Below are 23,275 nucleotides of genomic sequence, written 5' to 3'. Positions count from 1 at the left end.
TTTATCTCTGTTGAAATTCAATTTCTTCATTTTAGCTCAGTTTTCCAGCCTGCCAAGATCATCCTGAACCTTGATCCTTTCTACCCCCTCCCAATTTAGTGTCATCTGCAAATTTCATGACCATCCACGCTATTCCTTCATCCAAGTCATTTATAAAGATATCCAACCACTCAGGGCCCAGGACTGATCCCTGAGGCACTCCACTGACGGACTGACAGACTGAGGATTTATTCTAAAACTTTTCCAGGTAGGAATGTCAAGCTGATAGATCGGTAGTTGCCTGGATCCTCCCTGTTCCCCCTCTTGAAGATAGGGACAACATTCTTCTGCCACTTCCCTGTTCTCCAAGAATTCTCATAGGCAGAGGCTCTGAATTCCTTTAGTATCCTAGGATTCAGTTCATCTGGCCCTGAGGACTCGATTTCATTTACAGGAGCTAGGTGTTTATGTACCAGCACGATGCCTATCCTAGGCTACAACTCCCTTCCTTCATTATGTGTTTGCTTTTGGCCAGGCTGAGCACAGTTTCCCCTTGTAAGAGAAAATTGAGGCAAAGTAGCAACCCAGCAGTTCTGCCCTTTCTTTATCATCTGTTAAAATTTTACTTTCTTTTTAAAATTAAGAATTTTATTTAAAGGGGAAAAAATAAGGTAAAGTAAAAAAAAGAAAAGAAAGTAAGTGCATAGTGTAAAAGTTATACAGATTCTAAATTAAACATTAAAAGTTATCCAATCTTATACAACCAACAAGTATATAAACAGTACAGTTATAAAAGCCTTGGGAATAAAACAAGCAGTACATTTAAGTTTCTTTAACCTAATAAACTAATTATTACATGTTTGGCTGAGCCTAGATACATTAACATTTCTCCTTCTCTCCTCTTCCCTCCCTCCCTCCCTCTAAGCGTCTGTATCAATTAGTTTAGCCTAAATAATCAAAGAAATCCTTCCATTTTTTCCAGAAGTCGGCTATCGGTCTACTTTTGTAAGTAGGTAGTCAGTTTGGCCATCGAAGCGTATTCATGACCCTTCTCTCTCCACTCTGGGAGACCACGACAAGCATCGCTTTCCCTTTTTCCTGCAAATAATACTCTTGCTGCTGTCGCCGTATAACGGAAGAGATCTCCTTGCTCTTTTCTCACATTAGTTGGTAAAATATTTAAGAGCGTACTTTTCGGATTTAATTCAAATCTGAGTTTGAAACGCAGACTCAAACTCAACCTCAAAATTTTACTTTCTTCTCCGCGCAGTGAGCTTATCACTTCCCTATTTTTTTTCTTGCTCCAAACATAACCAAAGAACCCCTTTTTGTTGTATTTAACATCTTCACTATTGAGCTTTAGCCTTCAGCTTATTTAGTTTTATCTAGCTTATTTAGCTAAACATTTAGCTTATTTAGCTAAATATTTCGCTTATTTAGCTTCAGCCTTTCTAATACTTTCCCTACAAGCACCGGCAATTTGTTTATATTCATCCTTGATTATATGGCCGTCCTTTCATTTCTTAAATGGGTCTTTTTAAAATTTCTCAGATCTTTAGAAAGTCGTTTATGGAACCACCCTGGCTTCTTAAGGCTCCTCCCGTTCTTCTGCCTCATTGGAACGGTTTGTGATTGTGCCTTCAATATCTCGCTTTTAAGAAACTTCCACTCATATTGACCTTCCTTTGCCTTAAGTATTTACCCAGCATAACTTTGAGCTTGTTAAAATTAGCTTTTCTAAAATCCAACCTATATGTATGGCTACGTTCAGTATCTCTCTTACCCAAGATCTTAAATTACATGGTCACTACTACCCAGGGCAACCACTACTTTCACCTCGTCAACCAGTTCTTCCCTGTTGGCGAGTATCAGGTCCAAGACAGTAGATCCTCTTGTTACCTTCGTCACCTTATAGAAGATAAAAGTTGTCAGCAAGACAAGTCAGAAATTGACTAGCCCTTACATTTTTAGCTGAGTTTGACTTCCAACAGGGAGGCCTGGCGTGTCCATGGAGGTGGTGCCGGCAGCCGCCTCGAGTGCTGAACTCGCCTCTGCCGCTGCCGCCTGCCTTGGCTCAGCTCCCGGGGGTCAGGTGCCCAGGTGGCGTGGCAGTGAGCACGGAGGCAAGCAGGGAAGCCTCCCTGCCCCTTCGCCGCTGCTGCTCGCTTCAGATGAGGGGGACGCTATCGTGCAGGGCCAGAGTTGCCACCTCCTGCCCCGGGACCCCACGACCACACTACGCCGCTGCCCCTCTCAATCGCCAAGAATACTGAAAGCAGGCTGGAAAAGCTGTAAAAGGTATAATTTTGGAGATGTATTTAAAATTCATCATTTTTAAGCCTACAATATCAAGTTGGTTAGCCGGGGGCGGGCGGGGTGGGGGCAAGTAGGTATCTCGCCTCAGGCGCCAGAAACCCTGACACCGGCCCTGCCCACAGGTATCAGGGTAATTGAAATCTCCCATGACCACTATGGCCCATCTCTTTGAACATTTTGTAATCTGGTCTAGGAGTATATCATCCAAGTCCTCCGCCTGGCCTGGAAGTCTGTAGTAGACCCCCACCATCGTATCACTGTTATCTCTTTCTCCTTATATTATTATTTATTATTATTACTATTATTACTCCTATCAAATGCAGCAGACTGGATGTTGACCCGAGGCCAGGATTTCCACACCTCTCTGGGTGGGAGAGAGGCTGCTTTGACAACCTTAATGGTCAGGTCCACCCAAACCTCTGAAGGATCTTAAGACCTCCACCAGTAGTGGATTCCAGGGCCTCTGATATCTTCCCTAAACTGATTTTCTTGCTTTGCTAAGTCTCTCTCTCTGATCACCTCAAAGCAGGAACCCTGCCGCACCATGAAACAAAGCGAGAAGTGACATCTGTACACTGACGAAAAGAAGGCTTTGGGTTTAGATTTGCACCGGAGACCGTGATTCATACAAGAGCTCACAATCTCTAATGCATTTGGGGGCATTTAGACTTTCTTCAGGGGAAACTCTGGGGGAAATTAAAATCTTCATTCAAGTTGTTACAGGAGATTAGCCAGATACGTGTTTCGAAAGGCGCAACGGTAGTTATAAAGCTCTGCCTGGCATACAGTTATGAAAACCCCGCTTCCTGATGTGTCCGGGGATTCTAAAAAACATTAACAAGGCAACTCTTGAAAAGTCTGAATACTTAACAACAGTAACAATACACAAACAGGGATAAGCAGAACAACCCTATCTTGCCACAAAGAGGCAGCGCGACCTCTCAAAGAATACTGAAGCGCACAATCATCCTTTCGAAGGAGCGTGTATGTGGCAAGATTCCCATCACAGTTCTAATGAGCTTATTATTTTTTTCTTTACAAGATATTCCCTTGGAAGAAAGACTGCGTAGCCTAACATGTTTCGGCAGTAAATCTTCCGTGAACTTTTAAAACTCTACTTTGCATCCTCATAAAAAGCATGTGCATGCATACATTCTCCCCACGTACTAGGAGCAAGTCCATATAATTCAAGACGGAGTGGAAGAGTATTATGGTCTTTGTTAACCAATATGCCTCTCCCACATACGCAGTACCTGCCCCCTACAGGAGAGAAAGGAGCACTGCATGTGAAGTCTGGCACAAACAAGTGTGCCGGCAAACTGGGACATGTATGCCCAAAAGTGTCTTCAGAGCAGGGCTCATTTTGAAGGGGAATGCGCAGGAACGCAGTTCCGGTAGTTCTCCAAAGAGGTCACATGTCAGGTGGCCCCACCCACCTGACTCTCAGCCATTTTGGGCTCGTTTCAGCCTGGATTGGGCCTCTGACTGGTGGCGGATAACTCTCCCACTCAGCAGCAGCCCAATCCTGACCATTTGGGCCCCTTTGGGACCATTTTCAGACTCTTTTTGCCATTTTGGGCCCAATTTCGGCCCTGAATAGCCAGGATTGGGTCCAAAACAGCCAGGACAGGTGATGTCGGGGGGGGGGGTGGCATATGCAAATCAGTTATGCTAATGACACATTTCCAGTGATGGCAAGAGGCATGGCATATGCTAATGAGTTATGCTGATGAGTTCCTCCAGCTCTTTTTCTACAAAATGACCCCTGCTTAAGAGGAAACAATGACCTGGCCAAGAGTGAACAGATGGGAGGTGGAGAGGGGACCTTTTTCAAGACTCAGGAGCGCTCAGGATGTAAAGGGCAAATGAGGATTCTTACAGGCCTGTCTCTTCCCCCCAGAGAAGGCATTTGCTACTCTCAAGATAGCAGCTTAAGAGCAGAGAGCAAAAGAGGTTTGGAGAACATAAGAGAGACAGACTATAATGTCACGAGACAGCAGGACAGGAGTAAGAAACTGGGAAGCAAGCTGGATTGAGAATGCGGTGGTGAGAAACAGAGGAAAACAATGGAGAGATATGGATTGGGGAGCACAGGTCTGCTGAGATGGAGAAGCTACTTGCCCCGTGGCACCCAGGAAGAAGGCCCCGTGAAGCGCTGTACAATTGGGAGAGGAGTCTAACAAACAGATCTTACCCACGGTCAGGCAGGTAGTGTACAAAGGTAGCGCCCACCACAATGGCAAGGGATATGCCGAAAAAGAACGCCACTCTCATGTTCCACACATCGATGACAGGATTGCTGTTGAAGCCATGGTAATCTGGATTCTGGAAGGAGAAGATGAACACAGTTTGCCTGTAAGCAGGAAAGATAAGCCTGTTTCTTTCGGGATGTGTTAGCCATTCAACTACAGCTTCAGACCTTAACTCAAGTTCAGCTCTGCACACTTTCTCATTCCCGTTTCTGTTACGTTTGTATTCTGCCCTCTCTTCCCGGAGCTCAGAGCGGCCATCTCTCCCTTCCCCATTTTATCCTCTCTGACACAGCGAGATAGATTAGACAGAGACAGTGACCGGATCAAGTTCAACCAGAGAGCTTTATGCCAGTTAGAATTTAAGCCTGCGTCCAAAGCCCCAGTCTGAAACTCTAACCGTAACACAAGTCTGGCTCTCCAAAGCCTTTGAGAACTCAATCAGCTGAACCATTATGGATTCCCCTGGATTTTCTCCCTCTTCTCCTTTGTCCTTTCCCCCTAGGAACCACCACAATGACCTGTTGCAAATATAGAATCACGTAGCAATCACAAAATGTCCAAGTGAGCCTCCCCCTGCTGTACTCTTCCCTTGTCCCCATAGAGTGGATTATACACAGTAACATTTCCCTCTACGTTAGTTGTTGTAGATTTTCCGGGCTCTATGGCCGTGGTCATGGCATTGTAGTTCCTGACGTTTCACCAGCAGCTGTGGCTGGCATCCTCAGAGGCGTAGCACCGAAAGACAGAGATCTCAATCAAACGTTACAACAACTAACGTCCTCCGGCCGTGGAAGCCTTCGACAATATTTCCCTCTACCTTGGTACACCTATTTGTATGGAGGACAGAACAAGGTAAGCAGTTTTGGATCCCCACTGGAGAGCAAAGTAGGGTATAAATGAAAGAAATATCCTCCATCCATCCATCTATGCTGCTCCTATGGCTATTGCCTTAAGCAGAACTTAAAACGAGGAGAACCTTACTCGATATGATGTCTCTGATGTTTAATTATTGCCCTTATATATTTTGCCACAGAAAAAGTAATGGTATCATTCGTATCGGATAGTAACCACGTCACCTGAGCTCTCATATTAGGCAGTTCCATATTTTTAAGTAGAGGAATGATTAAACTAGCCTGCAATTCATTAAATATAGGACACTCTATAATCATATGTTCAATGGTTTCAATTTTATCATATGGGCATCTGTACTTCCTTGTATCTACCTTCCAAAACTGCCACGGGAAGGGCATTCATTCTTGCCAGTGTAAAAGGTCTTCTGAGCTTTGGTACTGTCAGATGATAAAAAATACTTCAGCAGTTGCATCGGGAGGGCGATACCTGAGTAAAGAGTCGAACATACCCTCCCTGCCCTAACAGATGTACTAGTAACGTCCAACTTCCTGACACACATTTTTATTTGCCTAATTATATCTTTGGTTTCTGTAGTCTTGATAATATTGTTTGTTATGCCTAGGCATTTCATTTTCTTTCCCGATAGTTGATCCCATTGACTATTATATTTATCTGCCTGGCTGAGTCCAAGTAGAGTGGGCCCTCCCAATGAAGGCAATAAAGAGAGACCATAGAGGAGAGAGGTCAGATGGGAAGTCTTATGGCAGCACATCCGGTCGAGATTAAAGGGGAGGCCATGGAGGTCAGGTGTGGAGTGGCTCTTCCCGCATTTCGGTTTCTCAGATTATTTCCACCACCTTTGCTAAAAGGACAGTGGAGAGGGGTGAAGACACATATTTTGCACAATAAGAACTCTTTGTGGGCCCTCCAGGACCACTGAATTTGAGCACCTGTTTCATTACAAAATTAAGCAGGTCCACAATCTGGTGAGGGAGAAGTCCACTGAGCAATTAAATCTGTGCAGGAAACGGTTTCAAGCTAGAGGCACCGGAGAGGGTGCCACTTCTTTGCTCCACGAAGGCCTTGGCCCTGCTTTGCGTCAATCACCCCAACCGTATCCAGCAAGTCCCCGGCCACTCGACTGAGCCCGGAAAAATTAAGGGTGGTGGGGAGAGAGATCATCAGCTCTGCCAACAAGCCTAAACTGTGCAAGTGGAAAGACGGTCCCAATTACAATGATTTATGTAAAATGTACATAATGGAGTCTGATTGCAAAGAAAGTAGGGGGTTAAGAAGGGAATTCAGCAGCCCCCTTCATCCCCTGCAAGCGTGACACGTTCTCTTACAACCAATCCCGAAGTAGGAAGCCTGGTCTCCCAGCTGTTTATTGTGGCTGCTCCTGAACTTCCCAGGGTGTCCTCCCTTGTCCATCTTCCCCTAACAATCAGGCTCTGTTTGTGTCCAGCCTTGCCCTTCAGGCCAAACAGGTGAGATCGGCCTAGCATTGTTTACCCCAAAAAGAAGCAAAGACGATGCTTCTAGAGGCAGGCATGCCTCCAGCTGTTTTCCGAGGAGCAAAGCAAGAGGCAGCTGACACTCCTCAGAAATGAGAAGCAGACAGCACCGAAGCCAGACACAAAGACCCATTCAAGAAGCTCTGCAAAAAGAACACCCGGGGAGCTTGCCCAGATCGGGATGGCAGGACTTCGTTATATCAAGAGATAGGAGGGCTCTTGCCTCTTTTAGAAGCCTGTGCGGCTTCCTGGGCAAAGAACACAGAAGATCACTGTAGAGCCTCTTTGGAAAGGGGCAAATACTCTACTTAAGCTCAGCTGAACACTTTCCCAATCAAAGTGCATGTGCTAAGACAAGACAGAGCCTATACAGACAGAGATCCAGATAGCCACATTAGTCTGTAGTAGCAAAATAGAAAAGAGTCCAGTAGCATCTTTAAGACGAACCAACTTTACTGTAGCTTTCGAGAATCACAGCTCTCTTCGTCAGATGCATAAGCTTTCGAGAACCACAGCTCTTTTCGTCAGATGTGAACTGCGGTTCTCATCTGAGACAGAGAATAGTTTTAGGTGGGTAGCTGTGTTGGTCTGCAGTAGAACAGTAGGATTTGAGTCCAGTAGCAACGTAGAGACCAACAAGATTTTCAGAGTGTAAGCTTTCAAGAGTCAGAACTCTCTTCTTATAGATACAGGAACAAGCATTGAAGATCCTAGGTGACCGCCATCACATTTTTAGGTTCAAAAGGTGGGTCCAATTCCATTTCGGGGCACTCGGAACATTCCAGACATGGGACGTCTGGAATGGCCAGGCTGAAATCAAGTCCTCAAGTTAGAATGGGGGAACCAGAGAATCAATTTACCACTGCCCTCCTAGCCCTCCCTGCTACGAAGTAGTAAATTATGAGACAACAATATGTTAACATATAAACACTTTCACTGATCTGCATGACAACTTTGTAAAATAGGCTACTGTCGGGGGGGGGGGGGGTGCTAAATTACTGGCTTGCCAAAGGCCACTGGCGGAGTCCTTGGCAGAGGAGAAATTTAAATCTGGGAGAGTTTGAGACAGATACTTCAAACCAGAGACTATGCCTGGGTTCCGGTTTAGGAAACGCTCATGTGCCCAATCTCTGGTTGTATCCAAGCAATGAGAAATGGACCCTGCATGATCAAGTTAGATTAAGGCGGACACCCCTCTGCACTGGTGGATTCGTACTTCCGGCATGCTCTGGCAGCACATGCATTTCCCTAGCCGTGTCAACAGAATATCTGAGCGTTGAAGTTCTGGATTCAGTAACCCCCCCCCCCAACAACAAGAGATAAAAAGGAAAAGCTTGCCTCGTAAGGAAATTTCAGGGAGTTAACAAAACAGCTGAGATGAGATCTCATTAGGCTGTTGCTTGGATACCCCCTGTGCCCAGTGCCAGCGCTGGGGTTGCAAAGGACAGAACAGAGAGCTTGGGCGAGAGGCGGCGGCCTCCGAGGGAGAAGATTCTCCAGCAGCAGCTCAGGTTCCCTCACATGCCTGTATGTACACACACACACACACACACACACACACCTTTTAATGCGTTCTCAAGACTAGATGGACAATTCCACAGTCATTCTGACCTCATGACCCACGGGGCTGTCTGGAATTTAGTGTTTGGGGGGAGGAAAGGGGGGCAGGGTTAGATACGTGAGCCTGCCAATCCCCAGCACCACCGTCCCCTCCCCCTCTTCCCTGCATCGCAGGGTTCCTTATTCCTTCGCCTACTTACTGGTTGAGTCACACAGTAGGCTCCTGAGAACAAGTGCCCCTCCTCCTTTTCATATCCAGGGAGCTATATTTGCAATGGACACACACAGACACACACACACCTCTCCCACCCTCCTAGTGGAGCTGAGACAATTCGGTTAAGATATATATATATTATTGACAGGGTAGGTATACAGCAAGGTTAAGATCCGCAGGGCAACTGTCTTGCCTTGTGGTGGGAGGAGAGACAGACAGACAGACAGCACCACATAACTCGGATCACTGTATCCTTTCCAAACGGCGCCTGGCATTGCCCCTTTCTGATCCAGTGGCAGAGCGGCTAGGGGCTCACGTTCTTGCCATCTTTCTCAGCATTGTGATTTGACAAGCAGGGGAGGGGTAAGAGTTGACCCCTCCCTTCCATAGCTCTGTACTGTGGAGGGGTCATGACTGGGAGAAGGGGAGAAATGGAGAGGAAAGGGGAAAGGGGGGGCAAGTTGGTAAATGAGCTTGCAAGTATGCAAATGGGCACTGATTCTCCTGCAGAAGCAATGCAGCACGAGCATTTGGAGGGTGAGAAAAAAAAAAAACAAGACCACAACTCTTCCCCTTGGGAGCAACTTTTGCATGCAGCTGCTTTGCTGGATCCTGAGGCTCGTGCATGCCTCTCTGCTCTCCCCCAATGCTCTGAATTTAGGACTCCCTGGCTGCATAGCCAACTCAAAGCTCCCACTGCTAACATAGACGGGGCTTGCCAATAGTCTTTAGGTGGTTTGTTGGGGTGCTGGAACCTGAGCTACTCTCAAATTTAGCCCTCCTGACCTGCGAGCTCTGCTTCTCTGGCCACAGAAACATGGGGGCTGGCTGCTGCTATAGAGAAGGGGCACAAGGCGCAGAGGTGCTTCGCACCAGAACAGGCTCCTGAGCCATGGACATGACACCGGGGATATCTGGCTGATGGAGCCGTGCCCTTTAGGAGGGAGGAGAAGCTGATGAGTTGACCGGATCTGTCCACTGAGATTTGGGGGAGGGTCCATGGGGCAGGGGGGAAAAGGGATAGCAAACCAGGCGGGCGTGTGCTTGTTGCATCAGACTGCTCCTTCTAACAGCCCTCAGCTCATTCTCCCCCCTGCGCTCCCTTTCCTGGCCCAGCATCCTGCTTTGACCTGTGGCCCCATGAGCCACCCTGTTCTGGAGCTCCCCTCGGGCAAGGCAGCAGTTTCAGGTCGCTATGATTTATTAAAGAGACTGAGCAGCTTTGCCACTGCTTAAATATTTAAAGAGCCTTTGTACAGAGAGAGAAAAACAGCAGGTGCTACACAAGGCATGGTTCACCCGGCCCCATAACTGGGATCGATAAGCAGGTGGGGTAGGGAGGGATCGAGAATCAGGCAACCCCCCCCCCCGCCGCTGTTCCCAGCAGCTGCTCCTCTCCGATTACTACCATCATCATCCTCAGAGTCTCCTGTCTTCCAAGGTCGATGCCCTTTCGGCTCAGTTGCGCACAGGCTGGGTGCCTAAAGGAACATGGGCTCCATCCGGCTATAGATCGCAAAGATCGCTCACGTCCACACACCCCGAGAAGCGCACAGTTTGTGGCCTACCAAGCTACGTAGGACAGTCCACTGGGGGCCCTTAGTTAAGCCCTCATTTTACTGCCTGCCTAGAAGTGCAAGAATGAGGAGGCTGGTGGGTTCGGTGCAACGGGTCTGTCAATTGGTTGCTCAAGAACGCCCTCTTGACTATTCTGAAGTCATGCATATGTGGCAGGTTACGTCTAGGCAGGAAAGGGCCACAGTGGCCCATACGGTGCTACAATTCCTTTCTCTGACAACTCAAACCATGTAAAGGAGGCGACAGAATGCCAGACTTGACCGGGGAGTTTCTGGTTCAACATCTGCTGGCCAACGCTGGAAAAACCACTCAACGGAAATTCATCCCCATGTTCGCCTGAGCTTTTTACAGGAAAGGCAGAATATAAACAGAGGGCCACAGACACATATAGAACATTTATAGGAAAACAATTAAAATGGCTGTTGTGGGTTTTCTGGGCTGTATTGCCGTGGTCTTGGCATTGTAGTTCCTGAGGTTTCGCCAGCAGCTGTGGCTGGCATCTTCAGAGGTGTAGCACCAAAAGACAGGGATCTCTCAGTGTCACAGTGTGGAAAAGATGTTGGCAGGTAATTTATATCTACTCAGGAAGGTGGGGTTGGGCTGAGTCATCCTTCTCCACACTGTGACACTGAGAGATCTCTGTCTTTTGGTGCTACACCTCTGAAGATGCCAGCCACAGCTGCTGGCGAAACGTCAGGAACTACAATGCCAAGACCACGGCAATACAGCCCGGAAAACCCACAACAACCATCGTCCTCCGGCCGTGAAAGCCTTCGACAATACAACAAACAATTAAAAAATAAACAGAAGTCTGAACCTTGGGGGCAAACACTACAAGACCGAGACTGGTCCTTGGCTATGTCTAGGATTTTTATGGATGCGAGTTTTTCCAATGCAGCTTGCACAAAATATATGGGATATTTTATGTGCGTTCTTAGTACTGTAAAATGCACTCCGGGCTCTGGGGCTGAGCTGATTTAGAGATCTGACGAAATAAAGCTAGCAATGTCATCCCACCGTGGTGGGATAGAGACGTATTGATTGCACCCCCTTACATCTTTTTATTGCCCAATACGAACTGGAAACAGCGAATAAAGCTGCCTCCCTCTCTCATCAGAAAGGAGAGGCTTTGCTGCACTAACAGGCTAGAACAAAAGGGGAGTCTCGTCCCCAGGTCCAACCAACATAGATACAGCGCTGACATGAACATGGAAAGGTTGGAGGCTCTTACCTCCCCTAGCAACAGCTTGCACCAACGTAAATAACCACTGCAGGTTTGCACAGGGCATTCCCACCCCATGAAATAAAGAACAGGAAAGGAACTGAACGTGGTTGCAATTTACAAGGTGCCGTGGGGGCTCTATGGTGTTGTGTGACAGTGCCCCTTGGCACCACTGCCAGGAACATCAACAGCTTTTGTGGAGCTAAAGGCTCCTCACTAAAGAGGACCCTGACCTGCATTCCCCTTCTGCGCCCAACTGCGTGTCAGGAAGGCATCAATCAACTTGGCAGGCTAGGAGGCGGGGGTGTCAGGCAAGACAAGCTGTCAGTAAGGGCTGATGTTTCCATTATGGGAAAGTCTCTTGTGACACCTGACCCACCCTCCTGCTCAGAGGAGGCGTGCTCTCCCCCACCCATTGCTGAGCATGTCAGTGCAGCGGTGGCGGCGGCCCCTACTTTGGGCTTGGATCGAGACTGACAGCCAGAACCTGGCCTCCGGCACTTGCTGGAGGCTGCTGGGGAAGAAGATGCTCTTTGAACTGTCTAGAGGCATTCCATCAGGCCTACCAAGTTCTTCAGCGCACAAACTGTTCAGGCCAGGTACAGGAGCTGTACTAGAAGGGTGGACACAGAGGCTGCTTCTAGCTGGCCGACTGGCTGACCTACAGCAACACAGCCAGAGATGAGACACCCCTGCCCCAGGCTTGGAAAGCTTTTCCGCACCTCTGCTGTTCCTGTTTGGAAATTGTGAGTTTGGGGCCCCCAAAGACTTCTTTCCTCATATCTTAACCAGCTCCCCCATCACTTGTGTGGATTAACCCGCCGCTGGCTGGATTTGCATCCAGTGGCACCTTGGAGACCAACAAGATTTTTCAGGGTATAAACTTCTGAGAGCCAAAGCTCTCTTCTTCGGTCAGGGAGCTCTGACTCTCGAAAGCTTGTACTTCGAAAAATCTTGTTGATCTCGAAGGTGCCACTGGACTCAGATCCTGCTGTTCTACTGCAGACCAACAGGGCTACCTCCCTAAAACCCTCTGCTGGCTATTCCTTATGTTCAGAGTTCATTCACCTGTTACCAATGAGTTTGCACCAAGGCCAACGACGGCAGGGCATGATCGCTCCACAAGCACGCAGCCTACCTAGCCCCTTTTCTGTTTTTTTTTTTTTAGGAAGACACATCATGTTTCTAGTCCTCATGAATGCTGGAAACACAAGGTTAGAGCCAGGCGAAGCATCCTGTTCATGCAAGGTACTTCTGTTAGCGGAACACAATTTTCTTGCCTCCCCTCTGCAAATTCTACACCTGGGAGACAGGAGACCCTTTGGGAACGGGATGAGGGGCAAATCAGGTGTCTCTATAGCATGAATGGGTGGAAATGACTCTACCTCTTCTATTAGCTGAAAACGTAGTCTGGATCCAATCCACAAAGTTTCAGGATCCACGGCGGGGAACAGAAAATCTTCTAATGCTCAACATTTCAGCATCCTGCCTACCCCGGAATTCATTTCCTGAGGCTACTCTCAGTATCTACAGCCACTTTGAATCTCTTCTCTATTCTCTTATGCCCTTCGTCACTATTAGACTTCGACCTTTACCAAAATATTCTAACTTTGTTGGGGGGGGGGGGAATTGATCTTAGAACCAGTTCGCACAACCATTTTATAACAGTTACATGTCACTCCAAGAGATATAGCCGCTAGTCTTGTGAATGCCTCCAACTAAAAGAGCAGTCCTAAATTCTTCCTCTGAACAGCTCAGAAAAGCAACTAAGCCCTATGTTATTATACCCTGAAGATACACAGAGGCCGAGTGTAATCCTGGCATGGGTTATATAAATAGGAAGTTTGGGGGTTAGTCGGTATCTTAAGCTTCTCCAGCCCATGCCCCAACACAACACGATGCCAGCAAGGACTCCGAGGTAGCTTTAAAAGTCTCCACTGAACACAGAGAGAGTGAAAATACAAGTTGTCCCCCCTCCACTCAGCCTTCAAACTTGCCCCCAAGCCAAGGCTCAGCTTAGGATAACAACAACAACATTCGATTTATATACCGCCCTTCAGGACAACTTAACAGCCACTCAGAGTGGTTTATTATTATCCTCAGGACAATCACCCTGTGAGGTGGGTGGGGCTGAGAGAGCTCTGGAAGAGCTGTGACTGACCCAAGGTCACCCAGCTGGCTTCAAGCGGAGGAGTGGGGGAATCAAACCTGGCTCTCCCGATTGCAGTCCTGCCACTCTTAATTACGACACCAAACTGGCTCTCAGCTACTCTGGAAACCAGCTACTTCGCAGCCACCACAGTCCTCAAAAGGCATGGGGCTGTCACTCTTTGCGTTCTGCCCTATATATTTAGAAAACTCATGGGAAGGGAAGATTTTGGTGACGGGAACTGCACAGAAGGACACAGACATGGTCATAGCATATTGCTGATGCTGACCATGACCAGACAGAGACACGAAAGGGGAGCCTCCACTTCTCCTACTAGTGGCACAACGAGAGATGTGGTCCTTATAGGCAACCAAGGGAAAGACAGCTGCTTCTTTCCAACTGCTGCAATTAATTCCCAGCGTGTCCCCCCCTGGTTCATTGCCTCAATAACTCAGCCTCCTCAAGAGTTGCTAGCAGTAAGTATGAACTGTGCAGGAGAGGGGGTTTGCAGATATGTCGGCACCACAGCACGAGGCCGCGCCAGTGCAACCCCCCTCTCCTACACAGGAAACACAACTACAGTCCTGGGTGACTGCCAGTCATTCCACTCTATCTTCCACTATGGCTGGCCAAGCAGCCATGACTCCTATTGCCTAGAGTGATCAGAACCTCATGGAGCAGGCCCAGCAGATGGCACAGACACAATTCTAACACAACTCTCTACAGCTGATGGGTAAATAGGCACAATGGCTACTCTATTTCCCCGCGAAGAGCATAACAGCATGTGGAAAAGATCTAGGCATACGTGGGTGCTGCTGAATCTGCCAGAGCACCATGCACAGGCTTTTGGTGTCTGCTCGCTCACTGCTGCGAACACACAGCGTGACTCTCTTGGGCTCCTAGAACGAAGCCGTCCAACAGGGAGAGGAAAGGATGGACTCCATTCACAGTACGCTGCCAACCATCTGCCAAGCTTGTAACATAACCAATGGCCGCAGGGACCAGCATGCTTCCAGCTGACAGAACGTCAACTCTTTTCCTCCACTCTCTACACTGGACAAACTGGCCAGTCCCTTTGACAAAGAATTAATGGATATACGTCTGACATCAGGAACCAAAACATTTAACAACTAGTGGGGGAACATTTTAACCTTCCAGGACGTTCAGTTGCTGACCTAAAAGTAGTAGTTCTCCTGCAGAGGAATTTCAAAGGGAGATCAGAAAGAGAGACTGTTGAATTGCAAATGATAACGAAGCTCAAGACAATGCATCCACCTGGACTGAATCAAGACAAAGGCTTCCTGTCTCGTTACCAATGCTGATTTCTCCACACCCACCACCCCTTTGCATACCCCACCCTATCCAATCCCGTCTGCCATTGTCAATCATCTGCTATTATCATTCGGCTTCTGTAATCACTCCACTCTTCAAGATATATGGACAGATGGACTCACATTCTAGCTGTATCTGAAGAAGTGAGCTGTGGCTCACGAAAGCTCATACCCTACCACTAATTTTGTTAATCTTATAGGTGCTCCTGGACTCTTGCTCTTTTCCGCTGTTATGCTTGGCCTGCTGCTGGCCAAAGGGTGAGCTTGACTTATTTCCCCTTAGCTAGGCAAGTGCAGGATGCTGAGCAGCAGCGCTGGCGTCGGGGGTCTTAGAATGGGGCTGTAAATCTTTGGAAGTGTTTATAAGTTAGCCTGAGTGGCTATAGATGGTAAGTCACAGAACACCAAAGCGTTAACATAACCTGGTCCACCGTTTCACTTATTTTCATGTATAGTTCACCTTTCTCACTGGGACTCAAGGAGGATTACAAGAACAATAAAACTCAGTCAAGCCACAAGCTGATTACAAAATATGAAACGTTTGAACAATAGCAATATTTGAATCTAAGTGCAAAGGTTCCTAGAAAAACAAAGTTAATCAGTAAGCAGATTACAAAACATGACAACATTTGAGTCTAACAGTAAAGATTACAAGTCAAAAAACCCTGTAACGCAGTAGGGCTGAGATTGAAGGACTGGAAGAAAAAACATAGTATCTGTAACAGTGGCCGCCTACCAAGCTAACTTTCTGCCTCTAAAAGAATGCCCTCCTAAGCAATCCTGTTTTGCACATTTTGCAAAATGACAGAAGGATGGGGGCTTTCCTCATAGCCTCAGGGAGACTGTTCCATATTGGGAGAACCACCACAGAGAAAGCTGATTTTCCTTGTACCTGATCAGTGACCAATGGGGCATCTGCAGAAAGAGAGTAATATGCAGATTCTGCTTAGCCAAGTAATGGTGTTCCGTTCCAACTGTAGTTTCCATGTTGTCTTTAAGGGCAGACTCATGAAAAGTGCATTACAGTAGTTTAGGTAGGTAAAGGTAGTCCTCTGTGCAAGCACCGAGTCATTACTGACCTATGGGCGGACGTCACATTATGACGTTTTCTTGGCAGACTTTTTTACGGGGTGGTTTGCCATTGCCTTCCTCAGTCACCTACACTTTACCCCCAGGAAACTGGGTCCTCATTTTACCGACCTTGGAAGGATGGACGGCTGAGTCAACCTTGAGCTGGGTATTTGAACCTGGTTTCCGCCAGGATCGAACTCAGGTCATGAGCAGAGCGTGGGCTGCAGTACTGCAGCTTACCACTCTGCGCCATGGGGCTCTTTTTTCACAGTAGTTTAACCTTGAGTTAACATAGCATGGATCTACATGGCCTGCTCAGCCTAGTCAAGGCAGCGGGCCATCTTCCAAGCTAAGTGGGCTTTTTGCAGCAACATCAGCGATAAAGCTGGATCCAGAATCACTCCTACGTAGAGATGGGCATGAACTGGGAAAAAAACGAACCATGCGGTTTGTGGTTTGTCGCATTTCATGAACCAAGAACTTTCATGAACCTGCCCTGGTTTGCGACCCGGTTCGTGAAAATGTCACACCCGGGTCAGCAGAAGGTCTGCAGGACGCCCATCCCCTGTTGCCTAGGAAACTGATTGATCGGCGCCAGGCTGTCTGCAGTGATGAACCAAAAAACAAACCAAACAAACCAGCCTAAAGTTCGTGGCAGTTCATCAGATATGGGCTGACGAACTGCTGGTTCGCAAACCACAAACCAGCTCGGTTCGTGCCAAACTTTGGTTTGTATTTCGGTTGGTGCCCATCTCTACTCCTAGGCTCTTAATTGAGTCAGCTAGAGACAACCGGACACTGTTAGATGTGGGAAGCCCCACGTCCTTCAGGGCCTCAGCCTTCCCTATCAACATTACCTCTGTCTTGTCAGGATTCAATTTCAGCTTGTTCACCCTTAGCCATTCAAATACAGCAGTCAGGCTTTGGTTCAGATAGGTTTGAAGGGTTGATTTAATTTCTTGCCACATCAAAAAAAGAAAGAAAGAGTTGTGAGAAGCACAGTAAGTTGTAAGAGGCCAGTACCTATCAAACATATTCCATCTGCACGATGAATCAGGGTGCCAAATCTGTATCTTCTTGGTACCAGATCTGCATTTCTTGGGTCTAGAATAAATGCAACGCCTGAGGCTACTTGGAAATGTTAATATGCATTTCACCAGTCCACTCTGGAAATAAAACCCCATTAACGTGGTTCCTAACTCTGTAAGTTTAAGTTCCAATTTGCTGACAAACCTAGAGAACAAGTCAATCAGTCACTGAAATCCAATTTCAAACTGAGTTAAGAACATTCTTATTTTTTGGAAGCTATTTTGGGTCTGGCATTACTCTAATAGGGAGAGAAAAAAATTATTAAAATACAGCCCTTATAACAATGAGTTTTCATTCATTAAATTTTAAGTTAATCTTCCTCCCATACCTCAAAAATGATGCCTGTACTCACTGCATTAAAGCAAATTAAATAATTCTTTAAGGCAAGAGACAAGCCCAAATTTCTTGCAATACATACACCCTTTCCCCACCTAATCTCTCCTTCCAGACCCTGTAACATAGCAACACCGGCACCAATTCCCTCCGCCATGACACAGAAGAGCATGGGTAGAGTTGCTGGCCACCGAAATGGCTGAACTGGACGTGCCGCTTTGACATGATCTGCCCAGCTTGGCTCTGGCACTTCATTTCCACCTGCCTTCTGCTAACTTCTCTTCTTGCCAACCTTCATCAAGGCTGTGGCCACATTCAAACCCCATCCGAAGCAGCACGGCAAACTGGCGGAGTTCTTGAATACTGGCATTTTTGCATGCCGCTAACTCCATGTGCAGACTCCCAGCAATCTCCAGTTATACAGGCAATCTTTTAATTACAGTGCTGGGTTAAGCAACCCCGGAAACGGATGCGCTTTCTCAGCAGTTGTGACCAAAGGAAGCCAGTCCTTTCCCCCTTGACCTTTTTAGACAACATTAGGGGAGGCATTTCCTCAGACTCAAGTCTGGGCCCCCTTGGAAAAGTTTTGCAACAGTGAAAATCCAAAGCCCAAACCTGAATTATGCAGAAAATTGAAACAGCAAATACAGTACATAAAAAGAGCACTGATATAGATTGACAGAATTAAAACTTTTCTTGGTAGAAAGCAATATGGTAGCAACTGGGGAGATAGCTCCGGAGGAGTTAGCCGTGTTAGTCTGCAGTTGCAAAATAGTAAAGAGTCCAGTAGCACCTTATGACCAACCAACTTTATTGTAGCATACGTTTTCGAGAACCACCGTTCTCTTCATCGGATGCAAGACAGAGGGAGACAGAGGTGATCAAGGAGGGTATGAACAGCAGAATAAAACTAGGGGAAATGAGGAAGGAGTTGGCTGTCACTCGAGGCACAGAAGTACCCAGTTCCTGAACGTTAAGATAATCCAAGAGCGAGTGTCAACTTTTATTCGTTTGTACCCCACAGCAACAGTCCTGTAGGTATCCTAGGCTGGGAGTGCATGAACAGCCCAAGCTCACGCAACAAGTGTCTGTGGCAAAGTAGGGTTTCTCTCTCCGCAACAATGACAGATTAAAAAGATGAGCTTCTTTAGAAAGTCATGGGATTGAAAATTCAGGAAACCCAACGAACCCCGACCGGGCACGCAAAATTTCTAACATTTGAGCGTGTGTAGTCCGCAGCCCCTATGTGCAAGACATTTTACTGGGCCAGCAATAGCAAACACACGCACGTACGCCGCAGTCAAGTCAGCAATAGAGTTTGCGATCCTTCCTACGGGTTTGATCAATAAATCCTGCTTGGTATTGCACAGCCCAGCGGATAACGAACTCAGCTGCACATCCTGTTGGGAGTCAAGTCCAAGGTGGAAAAACCGTTCCTCTCCCCTCCCCTCCCGCATTCCCCCCACACTGCTCTGCAAGACAGCAGGCCCAATGCCCCTACGAACTACTTAAACTTGCACAGCTAAAGAAATCACTTTCCATCAGCTACGTATTGTAGAATCTGTTACCCTGAAGAGGGCTGAAGCACCCAGCAATTACAACCGGTGTTGCCACCTGCACTCACCTAGCCCAGGGAGCATAAGCCTGTCTCCTATTATTCTTCAACATTTGCATCTGGAGTTTGTGTTTCTTAGTGCAGAACTTCAAGAATAAAGAATCCCTGGGTGTGACAGAGCTCTACTGCTAGCTCTCAGAAACATGCCTTCCAATTCTAAATGCACCTCTCTGCTTTTAAAGCAACCTTTCCCCGTGTTTCCTTTCCTAGGTCTGCTGTTTTCACCCCTCTGATGTCAACTGGGGAGCACCTTGGGGGCAAGCCCTGTGTTTTTCTTGCTCTTAAATACAAGAACAAGAGAGCCAGTTTGGTGTAGCGGTTAAGAGCGGCAGGACTCTAATCTGGAGAACGGGGTTTGATTCCCCACTCCTCTGCTTGGAAGCCAGCTGGGTGACCTTGGGCTAGTCACAGCTCTCTCAGAGCTCTCTCAACCCCACCCACCTCACAGGGTGATTGACATGAGGATAATAATAACACACTTTGTAAACTGCTCTGAGTGGGTATTAAGTTGGGTGATCTATAAATCAAATGCTGTTGTTGTTGTTATTATTATATAGAATGGGAGATGGGGAGGGGAGGAGGCACAGAAATAGACGCTAGTGTGCCTGTTTTCCCTTATAGAGGAAAACAGGCCCAAGCCCAGAGGTCCCGAATCTTTTGAAGCCTGCGGGCACCTTTGGAATTCTGACACCGGGTGGTAGGTGCAACTCCACAGTGGCTGCTGAAAGAGGCAAAGCCAACCCCAAAGTATAAGGGAGTGAGGTTGTGTATACATTTAATAGTAATTCTTCCAACATTTCAGGCAAAACTTCGGTTTAACAGGGCACCGTTCAATATGCACAGCCAATCAGATCTCCAGCGGCCAATCAGAAGCCCTTCTGGGTAAAACCCTGATCCTACTCCCTTTCTAAAAACACTTGATGGGCAACAGGAAACTTGTCAGTGGGCACCCACGGGCACAATGTTGGGGACCCCTGCCCTAACCATTTTTGCAGCAAACTGCAGCAACACTGTTTCATGCATGACAGTTCAGTACAGCAAACCAAGGAACCGATTTACTGCTTCAGGGGGCCCACCAAACCGATTTGAGGCCAAAGGACCAAGGTGGCCCCTGCCTCCATCCCCATAGCAGGACTGCATTTCTAGGGATGCTTGAACAGAAGACGCCCTAATAGTAATTCACCGGAAGTGTTTGAGAATGTCACAATCCGCCCCCCCTTCCCCTGAATGTTACCAAGGAGGGGTTGGACATGCTTCCACCAGGAATGCTTTGGGCATAGGGGGGTCCCCTCCTTAGGACTGACTGAATAACCCAGGGTGCAAACTTTAACCTATCAATAATTTTATTCTTTCAATTAAACTGGTGTGGGGGGGGGGGAAGTTAAATCAGCAAGGGTATGAATGAAAAGGCACTGTCATTTGTTTCTAAGACTACTTTGGTTCTGACGTACTATTTTATCAGGGAAAGAATGAGAGAAAAATCTTGAAGGCAGTCCTTCCCTCTGAAATATTAGCAGAATTTTTCGTTTAGTAAATGCTACCTTCGTTCAGGATTTCATGATTAACACCCATTATAGAGGTTTGGGGGGGGGGGATGTACAGTGTAGCTGACCGATCGGCTGGTTTAAAACACTGCTGATGAATCAACTGAAATTCTTTAAATTATTGGCAGCCCTGTTGCCGACACACTGTGTTCCTTCCTGCACAGCGAGGGCTTTGGGGAAGGGGGGGGGGGGAGAGCAGCGTTCTTCTTTATTCTCTTGTATTTCGCATGCATTAAATAACAGTACTAGTACAGGAAAAGCAGTGCCTCCCGGACTACTGAAACTAGCACGGCAGGAATACAACCAGATGAGGCAGCATTCTATAACCTACCACTGCCCCTTCTGTGGCATCGCAGTAAACCTCCTCCAACTTCTAGGTAAAAACCAGACATGACCAACTGTTTCCAGGACTTGCAATCTGGACTAACCAACCCAAGAATATATAACACAGCAAAGAATGCTGCCTTGGAGGGGGGGGAAAAAGACTATTGTATGGATTCAGCCTGCTTTTTTCCACTTGTCCTCATCCAGTTTGTTTCCCTCCTATGGCTCCCCATACCACATGGCGTTTTTATGTGAAAACATCTTTAGGTGCTAAAAGGGACCCTTCCCTTCTCTTTCCACCAGCAGAAAAATCTGGCTGGATCCAACCTAATGCACTGCAGAATCGCATGCTAGAAGGCAGCACTGCTTGACTGCGAATGGGTGGATATTCTTTCTCAGCCCACCAGGGAATGGGAAAAGTGGCTGCGATACGGAAGGAGGAAAGAGGATTAAGGGATTGGGGTGAGCTGTGTTTCTAACCCTTCCCACATTAGATTTGGAAAGGATAAAAATCTTGAAGAAACCTACATGGTGGCAGACTTCAATCAGACACAGATTTATAGCCTTCATTATGCTCATATGGAATATCTTTAGAGGGCAGTACAAACAACCAGTGTCAATCTTCCAGGGGGAAAAAAAATCTGGCTATTGTCTTTTGAAACTGCTGAACGGTCACCAAGGAGCGCTTTCATTATCCTTATGTCCTCTTCTTTCTGAGGCCTTCTTTTCTTTGCTCCCCTCTGAAATTGCAGAATAAATCTCCCTTTGGAGACCAGCAATTCTGTAGAGGATAGAGGGAAATTAAAGAGATCAACATGTGGGGCTGCCCCCAGTCTCTTGCTTCCAAGCTCCCCATTGCTCTTTGTGGTAGTGCCTAGGAGCGCTGGATTCCAGCTCTGAAAAATGACAGCATAGCCGGACAGACAGCGGTTTAGTCTTCAGGCATCGCATCAAATCAGTTTCATTGCTTCAGACCTTGCGTCATGGAGAAGCCAAACAAAAAGATCTGGTGTGATGCAGTGGTTAAACTGCTGGAGCAAGATCAGGGAGACCTGGGTTCGAACCCCCACTTTGCCACAGAAGCTTTGTGGCTCACCCTAGGCCAGTCACAATCACACTCTACACCACAGGGTTGTTGTAAAGACAAAATGGAGACAGAGAGAATATGGTAAACTACTTTGGGTTGCCCACTGGGGAGAAAAGTGGGGTATAAATGAAATAAATATATAAATAAAAACAGCCGAAATAAGAAGAGAAAGACCGCGGATTGGATTAGGCACCATTTAAAGAGAGTTAGCGGAAATACGGACAGGTAATCTATCCTTTTCACCCTGAAGACTGCCCCAACAGCAGTGGCATTTTTCTCACCTCACAAACTACCTCTTTCCTTGGTGGAAAATTTCTCAAGCACTTCCCTTATGGCCCCTCCTGAGCTATCAGAAATACAGCAGTCACTATAGTTAATTTCCCCTGGGCCTAATAAATGGCTACCCCCAGGGCTCCACAGTTGCTGCCTTCTCCACGTAGCATCAGTGCTGACATACAGAGCCTCTGTAAAACATCGCCTGAAGCAATGAAACCAACTAGCAATCGATGCCTCCTGCACAGACGCAGGCGCCCCCTCCTTCTCCCAGCCCACCCAGTGCTGAACGCTAATTATGGAGCCAGGTTCAAAACTGCTCCCAAGATGCTCGGGCGCCTTGTCACATTTCCATCCAAGATGAGGGGGACAAGTCTGTTCTAGTTCCTGGTTAATGTCACTTCAGGGGTATGCAGAGAGAACGGTTGCTAAAGCGAACCTGGCAGGAGATTTATGGCAGCAGCACCGTGAGGGCTGAGGAATCTCATTTCCCCCTACAGCAAGAGCTTCTTAACTACTCGTTTACTGGGAAGGGAAGCGGATCCCACCACCAGTTCTACGAAGGCGGGCATTCCCTTAGCCATTTAAGACTTAAAGCCCATCCCTAACCACGGCTTAATAACACACATTTAATCCTTCCGGGGCCAATACAGAGGCGCAACACTGAGGAAAAGAGCTAGGACATACCAAGATACCCTGAAGGCACCTCCATTCCATTAACGGTAGGCATGAAAGAACTCCAGTAGCGTCCCCACAGCTTACAGGGGATACTCTCATCTCTGGCTAGAGAGGGGGAACACAAACGTGGCACAAAGCAGGCTATTAGTGAGCTGTAAACAGGAGGCCTGCTTTCTGCTTAGTGGAGGGGTCCCCCAACTTTGTTGAGCCTGTGGGCACTTTCGGAGTTTTGAGTGAGTGGCCGAGGCAAAAGCTCTGTAGTTGGGGCCATCAAGAGCTCAAGATAATGTACTC

At 47.3% G+C, this 23,275-nt stretch overlaps 1 protein-coding gene across 1 annotated transcript in view; it reads right to left on the bottom strand.

The window, feature by feature from the left end:
- The window catches only part of NDUFB11 (NADH:ubiquinone oxidoreductase subunit B11), a 51,785-nt gene that overhangs the window by 13,731 nt on the left and 14,779 nt on the right, over window positions 1-23,275 (bottom strand). Inside the window, exon 2 of the mRNA XM_055003603.1 lies at window positions 4,490-4,620. Within this exon, the coding sequence (XP_054859578.1) occupies window positions 4,490-4,620 (131 nt within the window). The remainder of the gene's footprint in view (window positions 1-4,489; window positions 4,621-23,275) is intronic.

This window comes from Eublepharis macularius, chromosome 19 (genome assembly GCF_028583425.1).
Source record: "Eublepharis macularius isolate TG4126 chromosome 19, MPM_Emac_v1.0, whole genome shotgun sequence".
Taxonomy (NCBI): Eukaryota; Metazoa; Chordata; class Lepidosauria; order Squamata; family Eublepharidae; genus Eublepharis; species Eublepharis macularius.
Note: the sequence above shows the minus strand (reverse complement) of the source record. Positions and strands in the feature narration are given on the sequence as shown.